The sequence below is a fragment of the Aythya fuligula genome, chromosome 3, assembly GCF_009819795.1.
Source record: "Aythya fuligula isolate bAytFul2 chromosome 3, bAytFul2.pri, whole genome shotgun sequence".
Taxonomy (NCBI): domain Eukaryota; kingdom Metazoa; phylum Chordata; class Aves; order Anseriformes; family Anatidae; genus Aythya; species Aythya fuligula.
Genome location: NC_045561.1, coordinates 36,887,468 through 36,911,256, shown reverse-complemented (window position 1 = coordinate 36,911,256; position 23,789 = coordinate 36,887,468). Strand labels below are relative to the sequence as shown.

The 23,789-nt window shown below is 44.0% G+C and overlaps 2 protein-coding genes across 5 annotated transcripts in view; one reads left to right on the top strand and one right to left on the bottom strand.

The window, feature by feature from the left end:
- Positions 1 to 1,680: 1,680 nt before the first annotated feature.
- RHOQ (ras homolog family member Q) lies at positions 1,681 to 23,704 on the top strand. 2 transcript variants are annotated; one of them, XM_032184019.1, is made up of 5 exons: positions 1,681 to 1,943; positions 2,091 to 2,149; positions 16,455 to 16,619; positions 17,409 to 17,504; positions 18,257 to 18,349. In XM_032184019.1, the coding sequence occupies exons 1-5, from the start codon at positions 1,802 to 1,804 to the stop codon at positions 18,287 to 18,289; spliced, it is 495 nt and encodes a 164-aa protein (XP_032039910.1). In that variant the 5' UTR covers positions 1,681 to 1,801; the 3' UTR covers positions 18,290 to 18,349. The 2 variants fall into 2 exon arrangements, with proteins under 2 accessions (XP_032039910.1, XP_032039909.1); XM_032184018.1 differs by having other exon boundaries at positions 1,692 to 1,943; positions 18,253 to 23,704.
- PIGF (phosphatidylinositol glycan anchor biosynthesis class F) overlaps positions 11,938 to 23,789 on the bottom strand; it is a 27,419-nt gene continuing 15,567 nt past the window's right edge. The window contains exons 6-7 of one of the 3 annotated variants that reach the window (XM_032184014.1): positions 18,841 to 18,974; positions 11,938 to 15,116 (exon numbers count right to left, since the gene is read on the bottom strand). In XM_032184014.1, coding sequence (XP_032039905.1) covers positions 18,861 to 18,974 — 114 coding nt within the window. In that variant the 3' untranslated portion in view covers positions 11,938 to 15,116; positions 18,841 to 18,860. Of the gene's footprint in view, positions 15,117 to 18,583; positions 18,975 to 23,789 lie in introns of those variants that run through there. The other 2 variants (XM_032184015.1, XM_032184013.1) reach the window with 2 other exon arrangements.

Genomic DNA, 23,789 nt, shown 5'->3' with positions numbered 1-23,789 from the left:
GCTACTGCTGGGACCTGGAGTTTTCTGGGATGCTTCCTCAAGTACTGGCTTCTTCCATGAAGTCTTTTCACCCACTGTGGGAAGACATTCGCCTCTGTGGTGAGATGTCACCATTAGTGGCACATGACAATTTGGTGACAAAGTGAGACACAGCGGTTTATCTAGCAGCATCACCAAGACGATCTGGATGGAGAAATGCTGGAGTGTACTCACAACAGAGAGTGGTAGCACAACTGATGAATATAACAATTTTGTGTAAATTTAGAGATGAAATTTAGAAATAAGTTAATAATTCAGGTGGACAGATTTATCTTTATAAAATTTGTTGAGTTTAGCCAGGTTAACACTTAACTCCCCGGATCCATAGACCAAATAGGTTTTTGTTTTGTGTGTTTTGTTTGTTGTTGGTTTTATTTTATTTTATTTTATTTTATTTTATTTTATTTTATTTTATTTTATTTATTTTATTTTATTTTATTTTTTGCTGCTTACAAAGGCCTGGCTCCATCTCTTTTCCCCACTGCTGCTAATTCACACAAAGGACATTCTGATTCTACTTCTCATCCCATGTTCTCATTTCCAGAAGTTTGTATACCCCAGAAATTGCTTTCCAATACGTATTTATCTTCTGTCATCTAGCTGCATGGTCAACTATGGGATTTCCATTGATTTCTCCCCTCACAGACTTCCCATAGTCTATTGGATCTTGTCTGCACGTCTCCCTCCATTACTGACCTGAATGTTTGGAATAGGCCTTACTCCTAAAGCAGTCTAGCTCTGCTTCTTCCTCACAGTGAGTGCTCTGCCTCACATGTATAGAGAGGTCTTACCGAAGCCCTAGAAAGTAAAATTTAAATTCATAATATGAAAAAAAAGACTTTTTAGCACTCACATGCGATGCTGACGTAACGGTTGAGTTCGTAAGTTGGAACTAGTCAAAAAATGTCCTTAGAAATAAAAATTGTCACAAAAAAAAAGAAGATTTCTCATAAATCCTTCTTATTGAATTGCAGTGTGTTCTTGCAGGAAAACATCTATAGAGGGTGAAAAACAAGTACAAGAAACACTCTGTGGATGAAACAGCCTGAGCATTTACAACCCTTGCCTCCTAAGGTAGATTTCATAGCTCTGTGTTGGCCGTGGGGCTTTTAGGACGTTTTATGAGGTTCCACTTGCACAGACATGCTACTCCCCGTGGCTGTGCGGTGTGGCAAGGAGATCCAAGGCGAACATTTTCGTTTACCAGCTCCCCATCTTCATTTGCTCTCAATGTTTAGCGCAGACTAATCGGTCTGCGAGACGGAGGCATGGCACGGATGAGACCCATTTGGCTGAGATTGTGCAAGTGCTGAGGGCTGATTCTGTGAAGCAACACTGGCGATTCTGCAAGCAGCAGCACGGAGGGAGCACACTCCCCACTGACTGCACAGCCTGGGGCACCGCTGCCAGGGCTGGGGACACCCAGTATGTCATGGAAGCGTGGCATCGCTCAGGTTGGAAAAGGCTCGAGGCCGCTCAGCTGGGCGGCAGCCTCCCAAAGCACCACGGCGGGGGCTCCCCTCGCCGCCTCAGGACGCCGCCGCCCGCCTCCTCCTCGCCCAGGCGCGGCCGCCCTCCGCCTCCCTCCGGCCCGCACTTCCCCTGCGCGGCCGCGGCCGGGGGAAGGCGGCTCCCGCCGGGCCCAGCGCGGCGGCGGCGGCGGCGGCGGATGGCGGGGGGGCCGCCCGCTGAGGAGAAGGAGGAGGAGAAGGAGGCAGCGATGGTGGCGGGGGGCCCGGCGCCATGAGGGCGGGCTCCGGCCATGGCCCATGGCAGCGCCGCGGTCATGCTGAAGTGCGTGGTGGTGGGGGACGGCGCGGTGGGCAAGACGTGCCTGCTGATGAGCTACGCCAACGATGCCTTCCCCGAGGAGTACGTGCCCACCGTGTTCGACCACTACGCAGGTGAGGGGGGCGAGGGGAGGGAAGGAGGGAGGCAGGGAGGGAGGAGGCAGGGGGTGCCCGCACGGATCGCCCCTGCCCTGCCCTGCCCTGCCCTGCCCTGCCCTGCCCCTGCCTCGCCTCACCGGCTCCGTTTCTCCCTCCTTGCAGTCAGCGTCACCGTGGGGGGCAAGCAGTACCTGCTGGGGCTCTACGACACCGCCGGACAGGTGAGACACCCAGCCGGGACTGGACTCGGGTCCTTTCCCTTTTTTCTTTTTTCTTACGGGTATTTTAGGCGATCCAAGCGGGTCCCCTGGCCGAGGCGGTGCGGCAGCCTGCGTGGCGAGGGGTGGTGGCGCTGGACGGGCCCCATTGCGCAGCCCCCCCCTCGGCTTTGGAGGAGGAACAAAAAAAGCGCCCCAGGGAAAAGGGCCCGGCCCCGGGGGGTGCAGGAGACCCCCCCAAGGAGACCCGGAGTATATATAGAAAAGCAGCATGTTTGTTGGTTTTTTGTGTGTGTGTTTTTTTTTTTTTTTTTTTTAAAGTTGGGGATTTCTGACATGAAAACTTCTCGGCGTGTGAGCGTGTGGCTGGGTCTCACATGACCTCAGCGCGCTTCCCTGCCGTAACCAGCAGAGACTAAAATAATCCCACCGGATCCGGGTGCAGCTGAAGCTGTGCGTTCAGACCGAGTGCCTCCCATCCGACATCGAGCAGTTGTTGGTTGGCCAAAGCAGAGCAACTTTTCGGGTCTGCGTGCAGCCCTAAGGGAAGCAGCACTCAGACAGTCCTTCGTGGGTTTGTGAGGCCTGAAAACAGCAATAAACCCCATTCGAGGAGAATTACAGGAAACATGCCTCATTTCCAAAAAGCTGGTAGCTGAAGGGTGAGATTCTTACCAAAAAGGCTGACTTCACTGTGACCTCACTGAGCCAAGCACAGACCAGTCCCATTTATGCAAGCTAAGTTCATCTGTTATTTCTGTCGTAGCCCTGCTTTCCCGTAGTAAATGGTTTTTCAAAACACAGCTTGTTGTAAAATGCTGCTCAAGTGTGCTAAGCCACGAGGATCTAGTTAGTGCTCAGGCAAATTAAAGCATCTCGTTAATACCCATCTATTTTTCTATCATGAGCATTGGAAAATATAAAAATAAGCACCTAGCGCTAGCGTGCGTATGCACAGCTTATTTGTGGATGCTGTCTCAAACAGCTTGTGCTGACTTGTTACTATTAATGGGAGCGCGTGTTGTCAACTCTGTGTAACCTTAACTAATGTGGTTTTGTGGTATCCCTCGCTGCCTGAACGTGCTGAGTACCAAACGGGGAGAGCTTTGGCCCCCTCTAAAGCTAGCAGTGTAAACTGGCCAGTTTGCAGCAAACAGTGAGCATGTATTCCTGTTAAGCTAAGAAAAACTTTTCAGTGTTAAATTGTGTATCTAGATTTGTAAAAAGTTGAAGTAAGCTTTTTTTTTTTTTTTTTTTTTCTTGTCCAAATTGTGAGAAGTTGAAATCCTAAACTCACATTACAGCTTCTGATGTACCCAGGACCAGAACTTGCTGTCCTAACTCAGAGGAGCCTTAGCTCATGTAGTGTTTTAATGAAGCTACCCTTACAAATATGTCTGGTCTTGGCAAAACTCTCCTTTTAGTCAGTCCTACCAGGTGATACTAAAATCTTTATTGTTATCTTCACCCCAGCTCAGCGTATGGGGGGAAGCGGTGGACACCTGGGGCTGCCCATGAAAGCCTCATCCCAACAAGCAGCACGACTAAGGAGATTCTCACGGGGACCCCATGTAAAGACCCTAGACCAACAATTTTATTCTTTCTTTTTCCTCCTTCATCAGAGAGGATTTGCTGACAAGCCATTCTCCTAGAGCCAGGGGATAAAAGAAAGCTTACTTCCAAGTTTAAAGATTTATGTAGTTAACAGCAGAAGAGCCACGAATTGCTGGTGCCTTCTCCATGTTGAGGAAACAGTCTGCTGTATCTGGTGCATGCCTGCTGTTTGTACAGACTTTTGTACAGCTCGGATCCATTGCTGCTCAAAGATAGGGTTTCTGTGCCAGCGTACATCGGTGTTTTCATTTCTAATTCTCTCACCCCCAAATAGTTTTACTGTAAAGTACTGGCCTGGTAGTATCATTTTCTCCAGACTTGGCAGCACACGATTACTGTGTGGCATCTGAGCAGTTCGCTGTCTTCAAAGCCTGCCTGTCCCCAGCCCTGGGCAGAGCCAGTCGGTACAGACTGCAGGTCTCATCTCCTGGGGCACGGAGCGTGACCAAGGCTTGGACTTCTCAATCGCTCCAAATCCATGCGGCGAGCCCGTGGCAGAGCCAGGAATCGAGACCTTTTGGTTTCTAGCTGGTGCGCAGCAGGCTCGTCAGCCTGAAATTCTGACTTATCAGCCTGTGGGTGTCTGTAGCTTGCATGGTTATGTATTTAGCAACTTGTGACAGACTTCTGTTTGGCAGAGGGGTTGTAAGCTGTTGAGTTCATGACACCCAGGATGCGTTTCTAGCAAGCTTCTTCACAACATAGGCAAATCACATGTAGTAAATGCACTGAGCACGTAATGCCTCGCGTCTTTGTGCGTTTCCAGGAGGTTGAGAATAAATCCATTAAAGTCCCGTTTTTTCAGGTTATATATAGCAGGGGAAAATGACACAGTTCACAAGCTTCAGTCTACACGCAGACAGACCTTCCCCCCTCTGTGTGCGTGCAGTGCATCCAGGCGCTTTGGCTGAAAATACTGTGGCCGTGGTTCAGCAGAAAATAGCCAGTACAGCTGCTGGGCAGGGGAGGCGCTCGGAGCCCGTTTGGTTTTGCAGCTGCGGAGGCCGGCTCCTGCTCCAGGGAGGCAGATGGGAACTGGTCCTTGTGGTGGCCCTGCCATCCTAGGGAGGACATTCCTCGGGCAATTCCTCCCGGAGGTGGAGCAGCAGCTCCTTTTAGCCTTGCTGCTGGGCACAGCCCTTGGCTTTGGCTGGCTCTTGGCTCATCCCCTCACTCCTCCACCTGCATTGCCGAGAGCTGGGAGCAGAAATCTGCCAAAGTTTAACTGTGAGGTGCTCGTGATGCTGCTGGTTGGGTGCCTTTGGCTTTTCAATCTCTGCTTGCTGGGGGAGAGTAACTGCGTGCCAGTACAGTTTTTATGGAGCACGGCTGCCAGGTAAAATAAGCCTGGGAAGGGAACCGTGGCTCCATCAGGAGTCTGCTGACTTCGCCCTGGTAGAGCGCTTTTGAACTAGGACCAAGTGGTGATCATTTTGATCTTTCGTAATACCAAGCATAATACTGCCAGCTCTCGTGGTATCAAAGCTTTTGGAGAAATGCCTGCAAGCATTCACAGAGGGGCTGCGTGTCCCCTTGCCATATCCCAAATGACCGGAGTAACCGTGAGGACACACAGCGCTTACCTCTAGGGGGTTGTGCTCCACGCTGGAGCCTGCTGCTTAAAGTGGCAGTCAGGGCTCATCCTCCTCTCCTTCCCTTTTGATGTGGGGTTTTCATTCATGGTGTGGTCGATTTCCTCCAGTACGTGCTGAGCAGGTACCTCTGGAAGCCTTGGGGTCCCGGTGTGTTGTGGAGCAAAGGGCTGGCAGAGCTGGGGGCAGGCCAGGAGGAGGCTGGAGCAGAGCAGGGTAAGACACTCGGTGGCTTCTCAGCTGTCACCCAGACAGTAGCTGCGAAACTCACTAAGCACAACATGAGAACAAGCTGCTGCCTGGTTTCGTTGGTTCAGTTTTTGGTGGCTACTCTTGCTGCAGCTGCAGCCCCCTTAATTCAGATCTGCTGATATTTTTTTGGCTGTTGTAACTGAGTTAAAACCGATGTTAAAAGCAATTTTGTATTAAACTTGGTCAGGCTGCCGAAGTGTGTAAATCTAACTCAAATATTAGCGAGATCAGCGCCTGCCTTAAGGCCAGGTGTATAAACAAGTGGTTATAACTGCGAATGAGCCTGTGGGAAAGAGAGGGATGGGGGCATGGTTATTAAAAAGGATGGACACACAACTCCTAGCAGTTGCTATAAATAAGAAAGAGCAGTCATCTTCGTAATCCTTGCTGAATGTTTCTCTTGGCTGTGGCAGGTAGTCCTGGTTTAGCAGGTACCACTTTGGCATCCTGAAAGGAGCGGCAGCTGCTGGCCCTTTTGGCTGCTCTGTTGTGCAACAGGAATTTCCCCCTCGGACCACATATGCTGCAGATACCGCGCGGCCAGAGCGCCGAACGCAAACTGCAGCACGCAAGCACGGTCTCCCACAACACAAAACCATTGTGGAGTTACAATTGCTACAATCATTAGCATGATTTTGGCAATTCCGAGAATTAAACATCAGCCATGAACACTCTGCCCCATGTCTGTCCCCTCACCCCGCACCTCCCTCCTCCCACGTGCTCTCCCTTGCTCTCTTCGCCTTGCTACGGCCGGGCCAGCAGCTGCTGCGGCCGCCTGCGAGCCCGCTCCGGGCCAGCGTGCTGTCCTATGAATGTGCTGTCCTATGAATGTGCTGTCCTATGAATAGCTCAGCCTCAGCCCTTAGGGGTGTTGCCAGCCGTGCAGATTGAACGGCTCTGCAGCAGCAACTGGCTGGATGTAGGTAATTGAAAATAGAAACGTGCCCGGATTCCCCCTCTGAAATTTTAAGATTTCTAGGCAAAAGGAGGAAGTGATGCACGTGAGCCTACAGTCTCTATGATGACAGTTCAGTAGACAAATACTTGAGCAAAAATGGGCTTTCCCTTTGAAGAGAAAGGGACTTTTACTTTCAGCTTGGCTTTTAAAAATGCTCTTCCAATAATAATAATAATCCCAGTGCCAAGCTTACGTTCCAACACCGTGTTGTGAACTGTGATTCACACCTTGAAAGCGTCACACCTTTCCTAGAAAGACAGGCAGGTATTGTGATCACCAGATGGGGAATTGAGGATGGGAAATACTGCTCTGAGTTCCCAAGAGGATCCACTGAATATATGTGGCAAACCCAAGACAGCTGTTTCTTTTTCAGAGTGTCCAAAGCCCCACAGCGTTTCTGAAGGTTGGGACTGAGTTATCTTAAAACCAAACGTAAGGGTTTTGTGTGAAAATGTAGATCCAGAATGTCTTGGCCAAGTGATTGACTACACTGATTGTGTAGTCAAGTAAAAATGTTTTTTTTTTTCTGGGCTTAGGCTGTGACAGAGTTCTCTCTGAATTTTGCTCATTTACGGTTTCTTTGAGGTACAGCGCCATGTTCCTATGCTATCCAAACACCATGATCTAAAAAGGCAATCCTGAGTGCAAGCAATAATTGTTGCTTTTCCAGTATAACGTTATTGCATATCCTCTCACCTCCCAGTTGTAAGCTGGTGTGTGTAGTCAGAGTTCTTGACTGAAATGTCTCCTTTGCAAAGAGCTCTTCATGTTTTGGTAAATATGAAAAGTCTCAAAAAAGTGCTATTTTCATTTATAGTTTAGCTCCTGAGTCAGCCTCTAATCTACACCTTCAAGCCAGACGTCATCTAGAGTACTGCCTCCGCAGCAAAGACCTTTCTCCCAATCAATTACTTGGCAAGAAACAGTGCAAAAGGACTTAAAACGTCAGCTAGGGCTTGATCCACAGCTCTGTGTCAGCAGGCACCCTACTGCTGAGCTCAGAGTGCTTTGTTCCTGTTCCTTTATTGAGAACACGGACAAAATGAACATAAAACTTAATAGCAATACCAATGTTTTGTCAGTCCCAGGCATTCAAAATGATGAGTCAGCTATTCCTATCCCCGGACCACACTAGGAGGCACCTAAAAACCTAGAAAAGGAAAACGGATTGGGAATTTTTCTTTTGCCCTTTGCTGGAAGTGGTTTTCCTTTGAGTTTTGTGTGTTCAGGTTTTCTCTGTGTCCACAGGGGACTGGAAACACCGCTCATTTAAAAGTGAACAGGATGTTATTTTTCTTCATGTAATCATCGAACTCTGGGAACCTGGGCTTTAAGAAATAATATAAAACACTGATTCCAAATCTTGAAGTTTTACTAGGAATTATAAAAAAAACAATATTGTTAAAACAGATGCTTTGGGACAGAAATTCAGGACTTTTTTTAACCTCCAAATTAGCAGTTACGCTTCTAACAAAACTGTGGCTCCTCTAATTAAAAAAAAAAAAAAAAAAAAAAAGTGAACTGGGCCAAAGAGGAGGGGAATGACATCTTTTTACTGCTCTGTTCTGCTGCGGTTTTCTAAGCAGTCTGTTGGTTTGGATTGGTGACTGGGTGATCTGTGTTAAGAAAAATGCCTGAATGCTACGTGATGCTTCCAGCACTTCTGTAAAGGTTGTGTCAGTTGACTCATGAGCTGCTGCTGTCCTCGTCCTCTTTTAATCCCTGCTGCATCCATTTTGTGGCATGTGGGCAGAAATTCTTAGCAGTGGTCGGCACTTGCTGGTGTGTGTATCAAAATGCAGATGGCAGTGTTATTCTCCAGAGCAAGGGAGCATCTGTCAGCATCCTAGGTGAGCTAATTGCATTAGATGAATGAAACACAGACCGAATGTGCCTCAGGCAGCTCGTGCTCTAAATCAGATGCAGCCGTGAATGCTGAAAGATCATCTGTAGGGCTCATTGCCCTGGGTTGTCTGATGTCCAGTTGGGATGCAGTGCTGGAGTGAATTACAGCTGGATGCCAGGAGCAACGTGGGCATCAACGTGTATCTTTACCTGGTACCCACAGGTAGCCCAGTCATGGGCAGCGAGGTGGCTGTCGTATTCCTCTCCTCAGAAGGAGAAACCCTAGAAGGTTTCTCAGCTGCCTTAGCATCTGTGGCAGTGAAACCACTAGATGTTTTACCACGTTCTTCGATGGCAGCTGTTAGCCCTGACACATCGGGGCTTGACGTAAAATGAGATGCAGAAGGCTCCTAGGAGCACCTTTAATTCCGGGAACTTTCACCGTGATGCGTTTATGGAGTGCACGTGATGGCAAAGGTACTCTGGCAGCTTATGCCCTCTATGCAGCTGTGTGATGGGAATTAATCTTGCAGAGTCAGTGTGATGAAGTCTTAGTCTTCTGTCTTACAAAGCTGTGTTTCTCAGCACTGGACTGAAGAATGTGCTTTTGGGATTTATTTGTGAAAAGTGAAAGGGAGCGGGACCCCTGACTGACCAGTCTTTGTTGCCGTGACACAGATAACTGTATTAAACCACCTCTATTCCAAGGCTTGTTTTCTCAGTGAAAACAGACTACTTGACAGTCATTTTCTCCTGTAAAAACATACTGAAAGAATCCATCATTCCTAACAGCAGGTGCTGACCAGATCCTCTGTGCCAGGGTGAATTTAATTGTTTTTCCCTGATTACCCGATGTGAAAGAATGAAAACCCCTGATTGTTCCTGGCCACACTCACCAAAACTGGGGTGAATTCCTTTCGCAGAGCAAGTGTGAAACTGGTGTGGGAAGAGTGTTACTCATAAGGTCAGTGACAGAGCAGGAAACCAGCACAGCACCTCCGAGCTGCAATTTCTGCTGGATAATGAGTGAAAGGGCTTGCCCACGGCAGTCACCCTGCTGCTTCCTAGGAGCTCCTGGTGGCTGAGCAACTGCCCTAGGTGTGTTTGAGTGAAAGTGTGTTCACTGGTAGTGCCTGCAGTCTGCTGAATCCATGTTAAAGATGCTAAAACACTAAGTCTTGCAGAGAAAAATCAGACTTTTACTTTCAGAACACCAGGAAGAGGCTGGCAAGCTGAAGTTACTGTGGTGATAGAGAGCAGTGTTTTGTTGAGACTGTCTAGGCAAATAGTTTAGCAGCACCACATGCCAAGATGTAGGATTTGGATGGTACTTAAACCCACATTAAGACTGGGATCAATTTTGATCAATTAAAGGCATTTTTATGTATAATAAAGGGCATATTCCGTCCTTGTCTCAAGGCTCTAAAATCCATCTTAATAGGCTCCATCTTTCAGCTGGTTATTTCTCTACACAGAAAAGCATTTCAGACGTGTAAGCAGCTGCGTAGATCTCAGATACGCCAGAAGGGAAGTTCTGTCAGAAGAAAAATCCTAATTCGCAAACACTGGGCCTTTTCAATGTATAATTCATACGTCCTGTGAACAGCCCTCCTCACAGGAGCTTAGAGATGGGTTTACATCGGTTTACTTCATTTTTAGAATACAATGGGAGAGCATTTAGCCTGTCTTCCTGCAGCCTTTTCTATAAATTAAAAATAGCTGCTGGACCCAAATCAGCCGCTTTCTGTGTTCCCTGGGAAACCTCTGAGAGCACAGGCCCCAACAGGCCGACCCTGCCTTTGGGCGTGTGGGCCACATCGCCAGAAGCCACTGAAGGGTCTGGGGGCCTGCAGCCAGGCAGTGATCACCCTGTTTCGCATGTCCCAAAACTAGGGGCAGCTGGAGGTTGTCTGCAGATGTAGGAAATCACAAAATCAAACGTAGCAATCTGTGGGACAGGGCCTGTGTTGCAGGCCAGGCCCGGCAGCGGTGTCAGGCCGTGCGGCCTCAGGCCGGGCTGCAGCTTGCAAAGGGCTACAGAGTGCACGCAGCCCGTGCTGAAATGCTGTAGAGAGCTGGTTTTTAAGGCAGGGAAGCAATTTGTGCTTCCTATAGGGCAGTACAGCCCACTTCCCTCTCTCTCCTCCCCCACCTAGTACGTAGTAGAATCAGAAACCACAGCGTGATTCAGCCCGGCACCTGAAACCTTCCTGCACTGCTTCTGGGCAGGCAGCTGCTCGCTGGGGCTTATGGCAGGGCTGCGGCTCAGCCTCTCATCCCAAATAGTCTGGGGGAGACAGTAGGATCTGCCCGCTGGGGTAGCTGTCAGCTGCTGCTAAGTCCCCGGGGATGTGTTAGACACCACAGTTGTTACGGTTTGCTCGTTACATTTACCAAAATATTACCAGGGGCCTACTGAAGTGGAAATTTCTTTACTAGGAGGAAAACTACACACACTGGAACCTTGGATAGGTTTGAAATGCACTCCAAAAATGGTAAAATTAGAGCTCGGCAATCTGTATGGACTGTATAATCTTGTATATGTTTGTATTTGCAACCATCCTACTATGGAGCAGATTACAACTTGGTCTTACAGCTGGGATTCGGCTCCACAGAAAGCAGCTCGCTACGCTTGTGTGCCTCCCCGAGACCCTGTGAGCAGCGGTTGTCATTGCCCTGCGCTACACGAAGGCTGCATTCCTCTAGCAACTCCGCCTGATGTCTATTTTTGGCTTCCCCTCTAAAAACAGATGGTTGGGAGCGAGAACCTCCTCTTGTGATTGCTGTTGTAAGCTGTGAAAGCAACAGATGGTTGCTAACGCAGAGGCACAAACCCAGAGTTGTCAAGTTCCAGTTTTTCTTCCAGAGACCACTCAGGCTTTATTTTGTTCCCCTCCATCCACCTTATACCTTTTCAGAATACAAAAGAAGTAGGCTTCTCCTTTTGTTTAATAAGTTTGTCAGCATTATGTGACTGGAGATGTATACTTTACATTTCTTTCCAAGTCATTAACTTTGTTTCTGCCAAAGTACAAAGTGAGGCCTGAATTCAGACACAAGCATGACACACCTTGCTCAGAGCCCCAGCCACTGGTGTTAATGAAGTACTGGAATTTGGTTTCTGCTGGTTGTTTAAGGACAACAGCCCACATATTTGCAAGGAAAACAGAATGATCTAGGTTCACGTCTTCTTCACTGCCTGTAACAGCAGACCTTAGAGGTGTGCACTTCCCCAAATGTCTTGGTCAAGGTGTGGGACGGTCCTGACTGCAAGAAGGCTTCTCTAATTGTTCTTCATCTCTCCTAATGGGATACAGAGACCCTAATCCCATTCCAGAGGAGGAGAAAGAGGCCTGTGGTCTCACAGTATTGAGAGAGGGGTGAGGACCTCAGTCCCCACCACTTTAACTTGGTCAGGGAAGAGGGGGATGACATAAAATAGAGGCTCTAATACTGTGGGATCACAGGTATGCCTGCACCTCTGCATTCAGTTTTCTGATAAACCAAACAAAATCATGCTTATGAGATCATTAGACTTCAGTTTGTCTGAGTTTATTTTTAAAAAATATCCCACTGCACGTAAGCTGTGTACATCAAAAGCTTTTGGAGTGCTTTGCAAAGACTAATGCATTATTAAGCTAGCAAACCCCTTTGGGACACCCTAACAGATGGGAAGATGCAAGTAGAGAGAGAATAGTAATTCGCTCAGGGCGACATATTATGTTTTTTGCAGAGTTAGAAATACAGTTTTTGTGTTCTTAACTATGCCTCCCAGATGATATCCATGGAACTGGGCAAAAGTATTAATTTAAAATCAATTAGACAACTTGAAATACAGCACTGCATTCTGCTTTTGGTTTGAGCAAACCTTTGCAATGAAGACCAATACACAGCTGCAGAAATGCAAGGCCATTCTTCAGTCTGCATGCAAAAAAGTTCCTCTATTTTTGAGAAGTTAAAGGTCAGGTAAAGAAATAGCCACATTTTGGATGCATTAAGACAAATCCACCTGAACAACCAAAATACGATGAGAAACGGTGATTCAGTACTCCAGCACAAGGCAGCAGAAAACTGGAGAGGCAGATAATGAGTTACTCTAGCAGATGGAAAGGACATCTACAGGAGAGACTTTAAGGAGCTAAAGATACAGGCAATGCTAGATGTACCCATAGAAAATCAAAACTAGAGGGAAATGAAAATTTAAAAGTATGGATTTCCTTTCTCCACTCCTAAAAACAAAACAAAACCAACCCGAAACCAGTCCTTCCCAGCTTGCAGCTGAGAAGCCAAGTCACCAGTTCCTCCATCTTGTCTCCTTTGCCATGTCTCCTCTCTGTTAGCAACTGTCCTGGGTTACTGCAGAGGTACTGTTTAAAAAACAGATGCTCCTGTTGCAATTTAGTGTCTTCAAGGGGGTGTCCATAGATCACAGCACCATATAACATTGATTAAGCCAACATACTTTAGACAACCAATTTGCCTAAAGTCATTACAACTCTTACATTTTCAGCATGTTTTTTTTCTATCTGTATTTATCTGCTTCAGCAAACAGTGAACATTTTTTGTTTTAAAGTCCAGGAAATATTGGAGAACGAGCCATTTCAGCACAGTCTGGAATTTTTGAGAGCTTAGTGCATATTCTGATCCTTAGTGGCTTCCTTACCCATCTTATTTATATTCTTAAAATATTCCAGTTAAATTCTTTAAATATTTTTAATGCCTAAATATATAGGCAGTGCCTCCCCCAGTTAGATTGGAAGTTTAATTGCTGTACAGTGCCGTGTGTCCATGCACTCAAATTGGAATTTATGTTGACTGACTAGGATAATTGGATTTTGCCATTGCATTTAATTTTAGAATAAGCCACATTTATTTCCCTTACACTAGATTCAGGAAATAAATTATAATTGAAGCGATCAGATTTTTTTCCAGGCTTCTCTAATATGCAGCCTAAATTCATGTGGTACTTCAGGTTCTTTTACCAAGTGCAGCAATACGCCAGAGAAGGCTTTCAGTTTGGATTGTTATTTTCTGGGGGTTTGCTGGAGAGCAGAAGGAGCCTTAACACGCAGACGGCCCACTGGAGGCTGCTAACATTGAAGCCAGGCTCTATCTTAGGAGGATGAAGGACCAGGATAAAAAATAGCCAAGTTTTGGATGCTTTAAAACTGATGGTGTGGGGGAAGATTACATTAGAATTACCTGTCTTACTAAAACAAGCGGTGGTAGGCCATTATGAGTATCAATATGAACACACTTGTCATAGCACAGGTGAGGTTTGAAGGAGAGCCTGACAGCATTGGCTTGTTTCAGGCAGCAGCATTGGTGGGTATAGCCAAATTCTCTGTTAATTTAAGCAAGCGTCAATGCAGTGAAGTCACTGTAGCGAATACCACGTACGCCTGTGGCTGTGGTACGTAAAGTATCCAATCACACTGTACTTGTCTTCAGTTTAACATCTTAATTACGCAGGCTGGACCCGCAGCTTGCCCAGTGCAGACGGAGCAGGGTATAAATCCAGAGGCGTATAAATAGCAGGGGCAGGACAGATCAGCAATCAGCACTCCTTAAAAAGCACTAAAATTGCTCACTCACGGATGATCACCGGTGAACACTTGGGACGTCACGTGCACTGCCAAGATGTGGCCAAACGTACAAGGATTTGTATCCAGTGGGACTTAAAAATGCTAAACTAAATGTAAAAGTTTTGAAGTAAATCATGCAAAGGTAACTTGGCTTTGGGATTAGCAAATGATGAGTATTTGCCAAGAATAAACCATCTGTCTGTAATTTGAAATGGATTAACTCACAGATATTTTAAAGTCAATGGACTAGCAGGAAAACATTTTACTGGCGACAGTAAAATGTTTTCTCCGTTGCAATATTTAACGTGGTCAGTATTGTAACACAGGTGAGAGATTTTTACGAAACATGTTGTGTAGTAAAGGCAACTCTTTGGTGGTAGGCATAAATTAGGACTTTGTACTACTTTTTGTTTTTTTAGGAAAACCTTTCCAGTAATATCCTGCATATGATTTAGTAGAGCTGAATTGGAGAGCAACTGACGGATCTGTGCGAGTGTTCCTGCACGCAGATTTTGTACTCTGGGGACCGGTCTAATTTGCAGTTGGGAAGCTTCTTTTAGGATTTTGATCTCCACCCTAGAAAACAGAGTGGCAACTCTGAGCAGGCTCTAAGTGAAACGTAAAGCACACACACAAACAATTGAATGTGGAATAGTTTTGAGATGCAGTTGTGATTTTTAAAAAAAATTTATTTCTGCTTTCTATGATGAATAGCCATAATGGCTCAAAAGACAAGCTTACTAGGTTTTTCTTCTGAAACAGGACAGGACCCCGACAGTAGTAGAGAAACAGCAGATCTTCCAAAAGGGCTGTCAAAACGCTTCACAGTAGTTTCGGCTACTGGGGTTGTGAAATGGTGTGTCCGTGTTCACAGTTCAGCATGCTCTGGCTTACTGACCAAACTGCGGAGTGTATAGGACTGGCAGCGAAGTCTGTATAACCCAAATTGCCCAAATGGGGACACCGGAGAGTGCTGGCCAGTGGTTGCCTCCTCACTTGCACAGGATCTCCTCTTGTGCTTGCTCCCACACGTCTTTTCTCATCTCTTCTCCGTTTCATGCTAACAGTCCTCTTCCCATAGCTGCTGACTTCCAGATGAAAAGATGGATCTAGCAGAAGCTGTTCTGAGGAAGAAAGTTCTCACATGTTTTCTAAATTCTACTGACACAACCTTAAAAACCTAACGTTTAATCAAAGAAGGGCTTTTTTGAGGGTGCAACTATAGGTTAATCTAGTAATGTGACAGCTGCCAAGGAAACGAAAATTGGATTTTCTGGCTTGTTTCAAACATGGAGTTGAATTACATTTCTGTCTACGTTCAGTGAACAAGTAATTCTGCTATTTGTGCGATTTAATTAAGATGGGGAGCTTACGTGGCAAAGAGAGAGGCTGCCTAGCCCCCTGATTAACCAGGCACTGGTGTTTATTGCGGAAGAGAAGGCAGAAACCTGTCATCCTTCACCATCTTGGCAATGACAGGGCTCAGTATTAGTGACATATATTAGAAAACAAAAGTCTAAGGTAGGAATACCAGGGCATTGATTCACCACTACAGACGAAAAGAATCCTTGCAAAAAGAAGCTGGGGCATATTCCCTCCTGGCCTTAGCTAAAATGTAAGGCAAACCCCACTGTCTCTCTTGCTAGAGGGACTGTGTCTGTTTGACAGCAGGGACAGTGCTCCCAAGTACCTCTTGCCAGGGTACTGTATGCACTAGCAGTAGGACTGGGGGCTTTAAATGCTGTGGCTCTAAATGACCCAAATAATAATCTTTTCAAAGCGACACGTTCTTCCCAAAGGGCATTAATGTTCCCTTGATAGTGTTCTTGATCTTTAATTCCTGTTCCTTCCCGCTGTTTGCTGAGCTTGCTTACAGAAAGCAGAGTCTGGACAAAGGAGCTCCCTTCTGATCCTTCCTTCCTCTGCCCCGATCATTAGCACAGGACAGTAAAATTTCTTAGCCGGAAAGAAAATTTTAAGGAGGAACTCAAATATCACTTCTACATACAATCCAAAAGAGCACATTAAGTTAAGTGCATTAAGCAGCCTTTATCTAGCCTCGTTCTGTATAACCTGGGTGGCTCTGTAGCAGTCACAGCTGCTAACTTTTCTTTGGTAAAACAGATGCTAACTTCTGATCTGCAAGTATGTTTGGACTGTAAACATTTTTTTTCCTTTAAATGAAAACTTTTTAAAGAGCAATCTTCCACATATTCTATTACAGAGGTAAGTTTCTATCGGTTTTAACACTGAGATTATTTTTATATTTACATTCACATATACTTACTCTTATGTGCAGATTTTGTTCTCACAGCCACACTAACTAACCTGGAATAGTTGTAAACACTCAGAAAGTTTGCTTCAACAAACTTCCTGAAATAGGAGTACGGTTCCTGAATATACAGTTAATGAAATACAAGCAACAATTTAGGATTGCAGATAACAGAATTTTTCTTTCTCAGGAAGACTATGATCGTCTGAGACCTTTATCTTATCCTATGACCGATGTCTTCCTTATCTGCTTCTCAGTGGTAAACCCTGCTTCATTTCAAAACGTGAAGGAAGAATGGGTACCAGAGTTGAAGGAGTATGCACCTAATGTTCCCTTTTTACTAGTAGGAACACAGGTATATCTGTTTCTGTTCTAGTTTATTTAAATCAATCTGTTCACTGTATGATTTCTTCGGGCTGAAAGTTCACATCCAGCAGGACCTGAGCAGCACTGCCTTCTGGCTTTGCAGAACAGCACTAACAATTGCCAGAAAAGAGTAGATCTGTGTTGTTCTCTAATAAGGGACTTTCATTTTGTTAAAATCTGTACATTGTAAACAGGGTGGCAAGGTTGGCTGCATCCCTCAGGGTGACTTTCTGTACAAGTCATGGGACTTACTGAATAGAAGTGTCTGTTCATACTAACATAGCACTATTGTAGGAATAAAGGTTGTTCATCTAATAACTCTCCAATGTTACTTGGAATACTTTGGTCTGCAACCATTGATCATATCCATTATTTATGGAAGCAAAGGATCTAGGGGAGAATTGAGACAATTTCCTCTTGCTTCTCGTGGGCCATGGACTGGCCTTCAATTATGAAGTGACCAACATGTTGCTATTATATTTGGGTTAATTTTGCTGGCACTGCTAGATAAACTTTCTCATATTCTAACTGAAGAGCTGAATTAGGGAGTAAATGTGTGGTCCTTCTGGATTAAAAGTAGCTCACGAACTCACAGCTTAAATTTCTAGAGCTTTTGAAGCAGTAAGGATCCACAATCTGAACCATGACGTGACACCTTTTTTTTTTTTTACATGCCATACTCCATTACATAATTATGCTCTAAAATGAGGATGTCATATAACCTGCTGACTTTTGTTTAGAAAAACTATTCCAACATGACTTCAATCTTTCTTGCTAGATTGATCTTCGTGATGACCCAAAAACTCTGGCAAGACTGAATGATATGAAAGAGAAGCCTTTATCTGCGGAGCAAGGACAGAAATTAGCAAAAGAGGTAAACTGGATACTCCTAAATGAAATCAAGTAGCAAAGAAGCAAAAAAAATCACATCTATTTGCAACTGACTTTTCTTTCTTTACATTTCTTTTACCAGCCAGCATATGAAACCTTATGACTAGTTACCAGTTAACAATATTTACTTATATTGTTGAATATAGCTTAGATCTATGGAATAGCACTAGCTTATTAGTAATAGTTCTAAATTTATGTCTAGAAACTCCTTAAAAACTATGTAAGCGTGAATCGGAGATAATTAAAATCAAAAACTCACAGAATGGTTGAGGTTGCAAGGGACCCTTCTTGGAGGTCATCTTGTCCAAGCCCCATTTTGAAGCAAGATGTTGAAAGCATTTCTAGGAAATTATTTCAGAATGCTATACACTGTTTTAACACACTGCATGGATCCTGTTCATCAGGACAGTTTTACAGAGACTTTTTTTGAAACGGAAATGGGTTATATCGTTCTTTTTCGCTGTTTAATTATAAAAAATGCCTGAGGACCCCACTGCCAATACAAAGAGTTTATTTAATATGCTTCCTTTATAAACCAAACCAGCTTAAATAAATGCCGGATCTTTGGCGAAAACACAAATCTAGTGTCTCCTACAGGAGGAAGCACATTCAGATAAATTTTCAAGATCGCAGCCAAACTTCGTGGTGTCACTATAGAAACAAATTTCTGACATGCAGAGATCTGAACAGCTGAAGTAGATTGCTACTGAATTAACTTATTTTCTTGACAGATAGGAGCCTACTGCTATGTGGAGTGTTCAGCTTTAACACAGAAGGGACTGAAGACTGTTTTTGATGAAGCTATTATAGCCATTCTGACTCCAAAGAAACACACGGTGAAGAAGAGGATAGGCTCAAGATGCATAAACTGCTGTTTAATCACGTGAGATACATTTGACAATGGCCAGGCTTACTGTGAAATTCTACTGAATTTAAATGCAACGCATTAAGGTACACGGCGAACTTGTGTGAAAGCTAAAACTATGATTCTGCCTTCTACCACCAGTGAAATCCAGAGGAATAAAATCAAACTCAATGAACTTGTAATAAGAAGCCACCACGTCTGTTACAAATATTTTATTAAGACTGGAAGGTACAATCTCTCAGGGTTACATAGTCTAGAGGAAGCAAAAACTGCACCATGTTGAAACTGCATCTGTGTGATGCTATTGAGTGGAGATGCTTGGCCTGAAATACTCTAACTGAATTTGGATAGTCTTCTGGCTTTGACTACACATATACATATATATCTAAAAAACAAAACAAAACCCAACAAAAAACGTTTGCACAGTCTGTATGGAATCTGCACAAAGAAATACCTTGTCTCTCTTTGCTCCAGTTATCTGCTTTTGTATGTAAGCTGCTTCTGGTTCCAGTGTATCCACAGAGGTGCAATAATCAGACCAGCCACATAGCCAAAGGTAGCTCCGAGGGAACAGGAAATGGGCCATACCTGAGGGGAGAATGCAAGGTAAAAACAGACACTGAGAAGAATGTTTGTGGTTTTTTGTACTTTGTGAGCACAAATTCTCAGTGTAACCTAGGTACTGAAAGACAATGCAGTCTCATTCTGCTTTAAAGCTTGATGTGCTTTCCTAAAAATGCCAAAAGTGTAACAGTCATACGTGCATCTTCATGAACACTAAATGCTGTTGTACAGTTTTTTAATTAATACACATTAAAATGTAACCAGGCTTCTGGCTATTGCAGACGTTAGTTTGATATTCCCAAAACTATGTGAAAAACTTGGAAGTATTTATATCCCGTGAAGTGTTCAGCTACCCTAACTTCCTGTTCTGCTGCACACGTTGGGAAACCTGAAGATTTCTTTGTGACAGTTGGACTCGATTATCTTTGTAGGTCCCTTCCAACTGAAACTGTTCTATTTTAAGTCTGCCTCTTTCAGTCTTTCCTTCCAATTTCTCATGACATTCTGAAACTTTCAGAGGTGTGTCTAAATGAACTGCTCAAATAAGGCCAGAGACTGAGATGAAGAGAGGTTTTTCTTTTGGTCTTGAAGAGCAGGCAAAAGGATGAGTTCCCTTTCTGGCTAGCAAAAGGAAGGGAACATAAATTTGGAAACTGAACATTGCACCCAGTTCAGGAAAAATACCGTATTTTATAATATAACAGAGAATATAAAACATAAAAATGATGAAGACTCTAGGAGTGTTTTAATTATAAGCTTTATTTGCTAACATAAAAATAGGGAACTGACTCAATACAGCTGACTCACTTTAACAAAGCATCTAGTATTGAAGAGAAGTCATGGACCCCTCGCCCCCTTTTAAATTGGATTTGCACGGAGGAAGGGCCAAAACAAAACTGCAACCGTTTTATCCTCAGATGTAGCGTATTTTACCAGTCAACTACGTGCTGCATTTGATGAAGGTCCCAACTAAGCTGGCAATTAAAAATATTTATTGTAGAATAAACTGAATTCCCATCCCTCTTCAAAATTCTCCTTTGCACATTGCAGGGTCAATTTTGCACTTCCTGCTGTATAGTTCTTAAGCGAGTACAGACTGCACTCTCCTATTCTTTATTTTTTAAATTAAGGGGGATTTTATTTTCCCACCTTCTATAGTACTTGAGACTGAGAAATGCACTAGACATTGAAGAATATATCTACATCTCAGTGCCCAGGCTTTTTTCCTACTTCATTTTGACTGGCAATTCACGACTAACGAATGAATTTATTCTTAATGGTACTGGTTCCTCCTTTCACTCATCTTCCTAGCTCTAATTCTTCTTACTTCATTATCACTCGGAGAAATGTATTTATTCATCTCCTTCAATCATCGGAATTTTTACTAGGAATAAGAGTAACTTATTTTGTCCTCTGCTGTTTCATCTTCACATTCCTTAGCATTCGCAGTTTTATATATTATTTGGAGGTCTTAAGGAGTGTAGCAAAGATGACTATAAACAAGGTGCCTTAGGTACTCTTTATTGACCTTGTTTCATTCTTCCATTTCCAGACATTGTCTCTCTGCTACTTGGTTTTGTTGCCAGAATGTTTTGGCTGGTGCCTCTCAAACCAAAGACTTGCTTGTTTCCATTCATTTAACAGTGGCATTGTAGATCTTCTATAAAAAAAAAACCTTGAGATGCTTTGGCATGGTAAGATATTACATGTATTTAAAACTCACATGACTTTGTGGCCTTGGCTAAACTTATGCTTCAGGTAGATCTTTTCAACTTTTAAATAAAATTTAATCAAGTTATTTCTAGCATTTTGCAGGCTATTACGTGTGTGTAAAGGACAAAGCAAAAAAAAAAACAAACCACTTCCCTGTGACCCCGGCTGCTCACTCAGTAACATTTGGTGGAAACAGCAATCAAACTTTCTTATCCGCTGGTGAAGTCAAATACCACTCTAATAGCTACTAAACTATGGACAGAGGCTTCACAAGTCAGTGGTCTTTTTTGCATCAAATTCTCTATCTGTGAGCGATCAATGATCCTTCATTAAATTTTACCTACATTAGGTGAATCTCTAGTTGCCTATTTGCTTTTCAGAAGTGTAAGTAGATGTCGGACTCTGAATTTGTCATGTTCCTGTAACCGGTAAATCAGTATCCCCGATGACCCATTCACCCTGTATCTTTTGGTATTTTGTGTATAGTGGGCAAATGTTGCTACAGTTAAAAGGATCTCTGTTGATTGTTGCAGCTTCTTTTCCTGACTGAACCGTGACGTGGAGCACAGTTTCTCAATAGTTTTTCTGAATGATGTAACTGTCAATGTTATTGATACTTCCATCTGCCCTCCGAACCATTTGGTTTTTGCTTTGCTTTTTAAAAACCAGTGTTACCTCACAGACATTTCAGGCTGCCTCACTTAACGCGTGACCTCTGAAATCCAACCCTCACCAGTGGCAGCCAGCAAAGGTAAGGAAGGGTTAAAGGTGAGAAACCGTATAACACTCCTCATTGACTGTGAATGAGAGAGAAAAGAAACACCACCCTTCTAGTGCCACAGAAGGGCACTAGGTCATCAGGTACATTATTACTGTTGTGTCACCTACCTTACGCTGGTCAAATGGCCCAAAATAGTTCTGAAGGCAGACTGACTGGCCTTCCTAAAACTCCCTAAGTACAGGAGTTAAAAGCCTGGATTTAAGAGAATTGCTGTGCTTATGCTATTTTTGCTAACCCTTAAAGCAGGGCAAAAACCAAATGAACAGGTGATGATACTAGCTCTGCACCTTTTGTTCTTGACTGCTGGCCTTTGGACTATTTATAGCCAGATGCACTCAAGGGTGTATCTAAAGAAGCAAATTATCAAAGACGGATTAAGATGCAGCTCTTAAGCTGCACTGAAATAACAGTCCTTCTGGATGCTTTTTGCTCTGTGGCAAATGCAGTGCAATTTGTCTATCTAAGAAAGCGGATTGCTTTCCTTTGCATTAGCTGCTGGCCTCATTCTTCTGAGATCCAATCACTTTCCATTGGACCTTCTAAAATGAATTTGACTTGCACGATCAGTCTGCTTTTGCCCTGTCTCAGTATTTTCTCTTAAACTTGGTTTGGCACCCCTGACTTAGATATCTATCACTTAGCTAACACCAAGCAGCTGATACCCACCTGCCTTTTTCAAAAGTTTCCATTCCACTTGTTTAATGTACCCAACTTGTAACACAGCCCTGTCTCCTTCTGAGCACTACTCAGCTCAGTTTGTCCTACTTCATGCCCCTTTTTGCCATGGGGAAGCTGACATACCCTGCTCCATCACTGATGTCATGCTTGGGCTGGGGCAGCAGCAGGGGAATAAGACGTTAGGCATCACTGCCTAATTAAATGTTTTTGAGGGGGAAGGAGTTGATCTGGAGGGAAAAATATGGGGAGCGTAGGAGGCAGGACAGAACATTCTTCAGGAAACTGTCCTGAAATACCTCGTGTATCCCAGCAGCTGGGAAGCATCAGCTTACCATCCCCACAGCCTAAGACCAACACAGTCGGTTTACATATCAAACGCATGTGGAAACAGGCCAGTTCTGACAACCTGTATATGATTACTAGGAAGCTGAACAGTGGCTTGGCAAAAACAAATCCCCACCTACATGCTCAGGAAGCACAAAAATTGAATTTTAAGGCATAGAGCAGAAGCCAATGATTAATAGAAAACAATCCTGACTTCTGCTGTTTCAGTTTTCTTTTTCCCTTGTTCATCTGGCATCGGTGATGGGACTTAACAAGAATTTCTTTAGGCTAGCTAAACAGACACTGCAGAATTGCAAGCTTTCTGTTATACATGTATGTAAGAATTTATCTTAAGAACAAGGACTGAGAACAGAACTTGCCAGCCTTTCAGGACATAAATGAGCTAGTTTCCCAAGTGCTCTTTAGAACACCTGTGAGCTGATGTGCGAATGCTTAGCACATGCATGGAAAGCAGAGCATGTTGCAGGATCACAGCAAGGGAGCTCCGCCGTACTATGCACGTAACTAATGAAATCAGACTTCTGTCTGCATGACAGTTTTGTCCTCTGTTATGAGTCTGCAACTTGCATCCCATGCAGCGGGATTTACATAAACACTGATAATGACATAAAGGCCAATTCTTACAGACCAGAGCAGTAACACCCCAATGAAGTTTTAAAGGACGTTGTAAAGTAAGCAGCTGACTGCTGGAAGTTTAATTACATAAATGCAGTGGGGGCAATCTACTGTTTGGTTTGGGATTTTAGTTTATTTAAGTAAACCAGTCCCATTCTCTAGCTGAGTGCTTTTCTCATAGTCCTAAACTAGGATTTTTTTTGTAGTGTTGCTACTTCAAAAGATCCATTTCTGACTGTCAATTGGAAAGCTATGTAAGATTTTTGTTTCATTTAAAAACTGAATAAATGAGCACAAAGTCTTTCCCTCTGTTTCTAACATGCCTTAAATTCCAGATTGCTTAACCTGTACTGTTTTAAAAAATTCAGTACGTACCTTTAATCTATTTTGGTTGTGTGAGCGTTAACTAGAAGTGTCTGATCACATTGTACAGACTGTGTATGTTGACAAGCACGTGCCGAGGAGAAGAAAAGTGTGAAGTTTTTTTCAGGCTGGTATTTGTAACTAGAAGTTGTTTCTGTGTTTTTGTGTTCTAAAATTTTAGCAAGCATAACTGCCTTTGTCCTCACCATTAAGGTTTACATTATGAAAACATACCTTTAAATAAACAATGAAAACCCCACTAAAGTGGAACACGCTTCTACCTCTGTTTAAAACAAGACAAAATAAGACAAAATAAATCAAACCCAAACAAATCAAAACCAAAA

Bases quoted from the DNA above. Each gene is read 5' to 3' on its own strand.
- RHOQ (XM_032184018.1), top strand. From the start codon at position 1,802: ATGGCCCATGGCAGCGCCGCGGTCATGCTGAAGTGCGTGGTGGTGGGG. The intron at 2,150-16,454 runs GTGAGACACCCA...TTTCTTTCTCAG, and splicing joins TCTACGACACCGCCGGACAG to GAAGACTATGATCGTCTGAG. The intron at 16,620-17,408 runs GTATATCTGTTT...CTTTCTTGCTAG, and splicing joins TTTTACTAGTAGGAACACAG to ATTGATCTTCGTGATGACCC.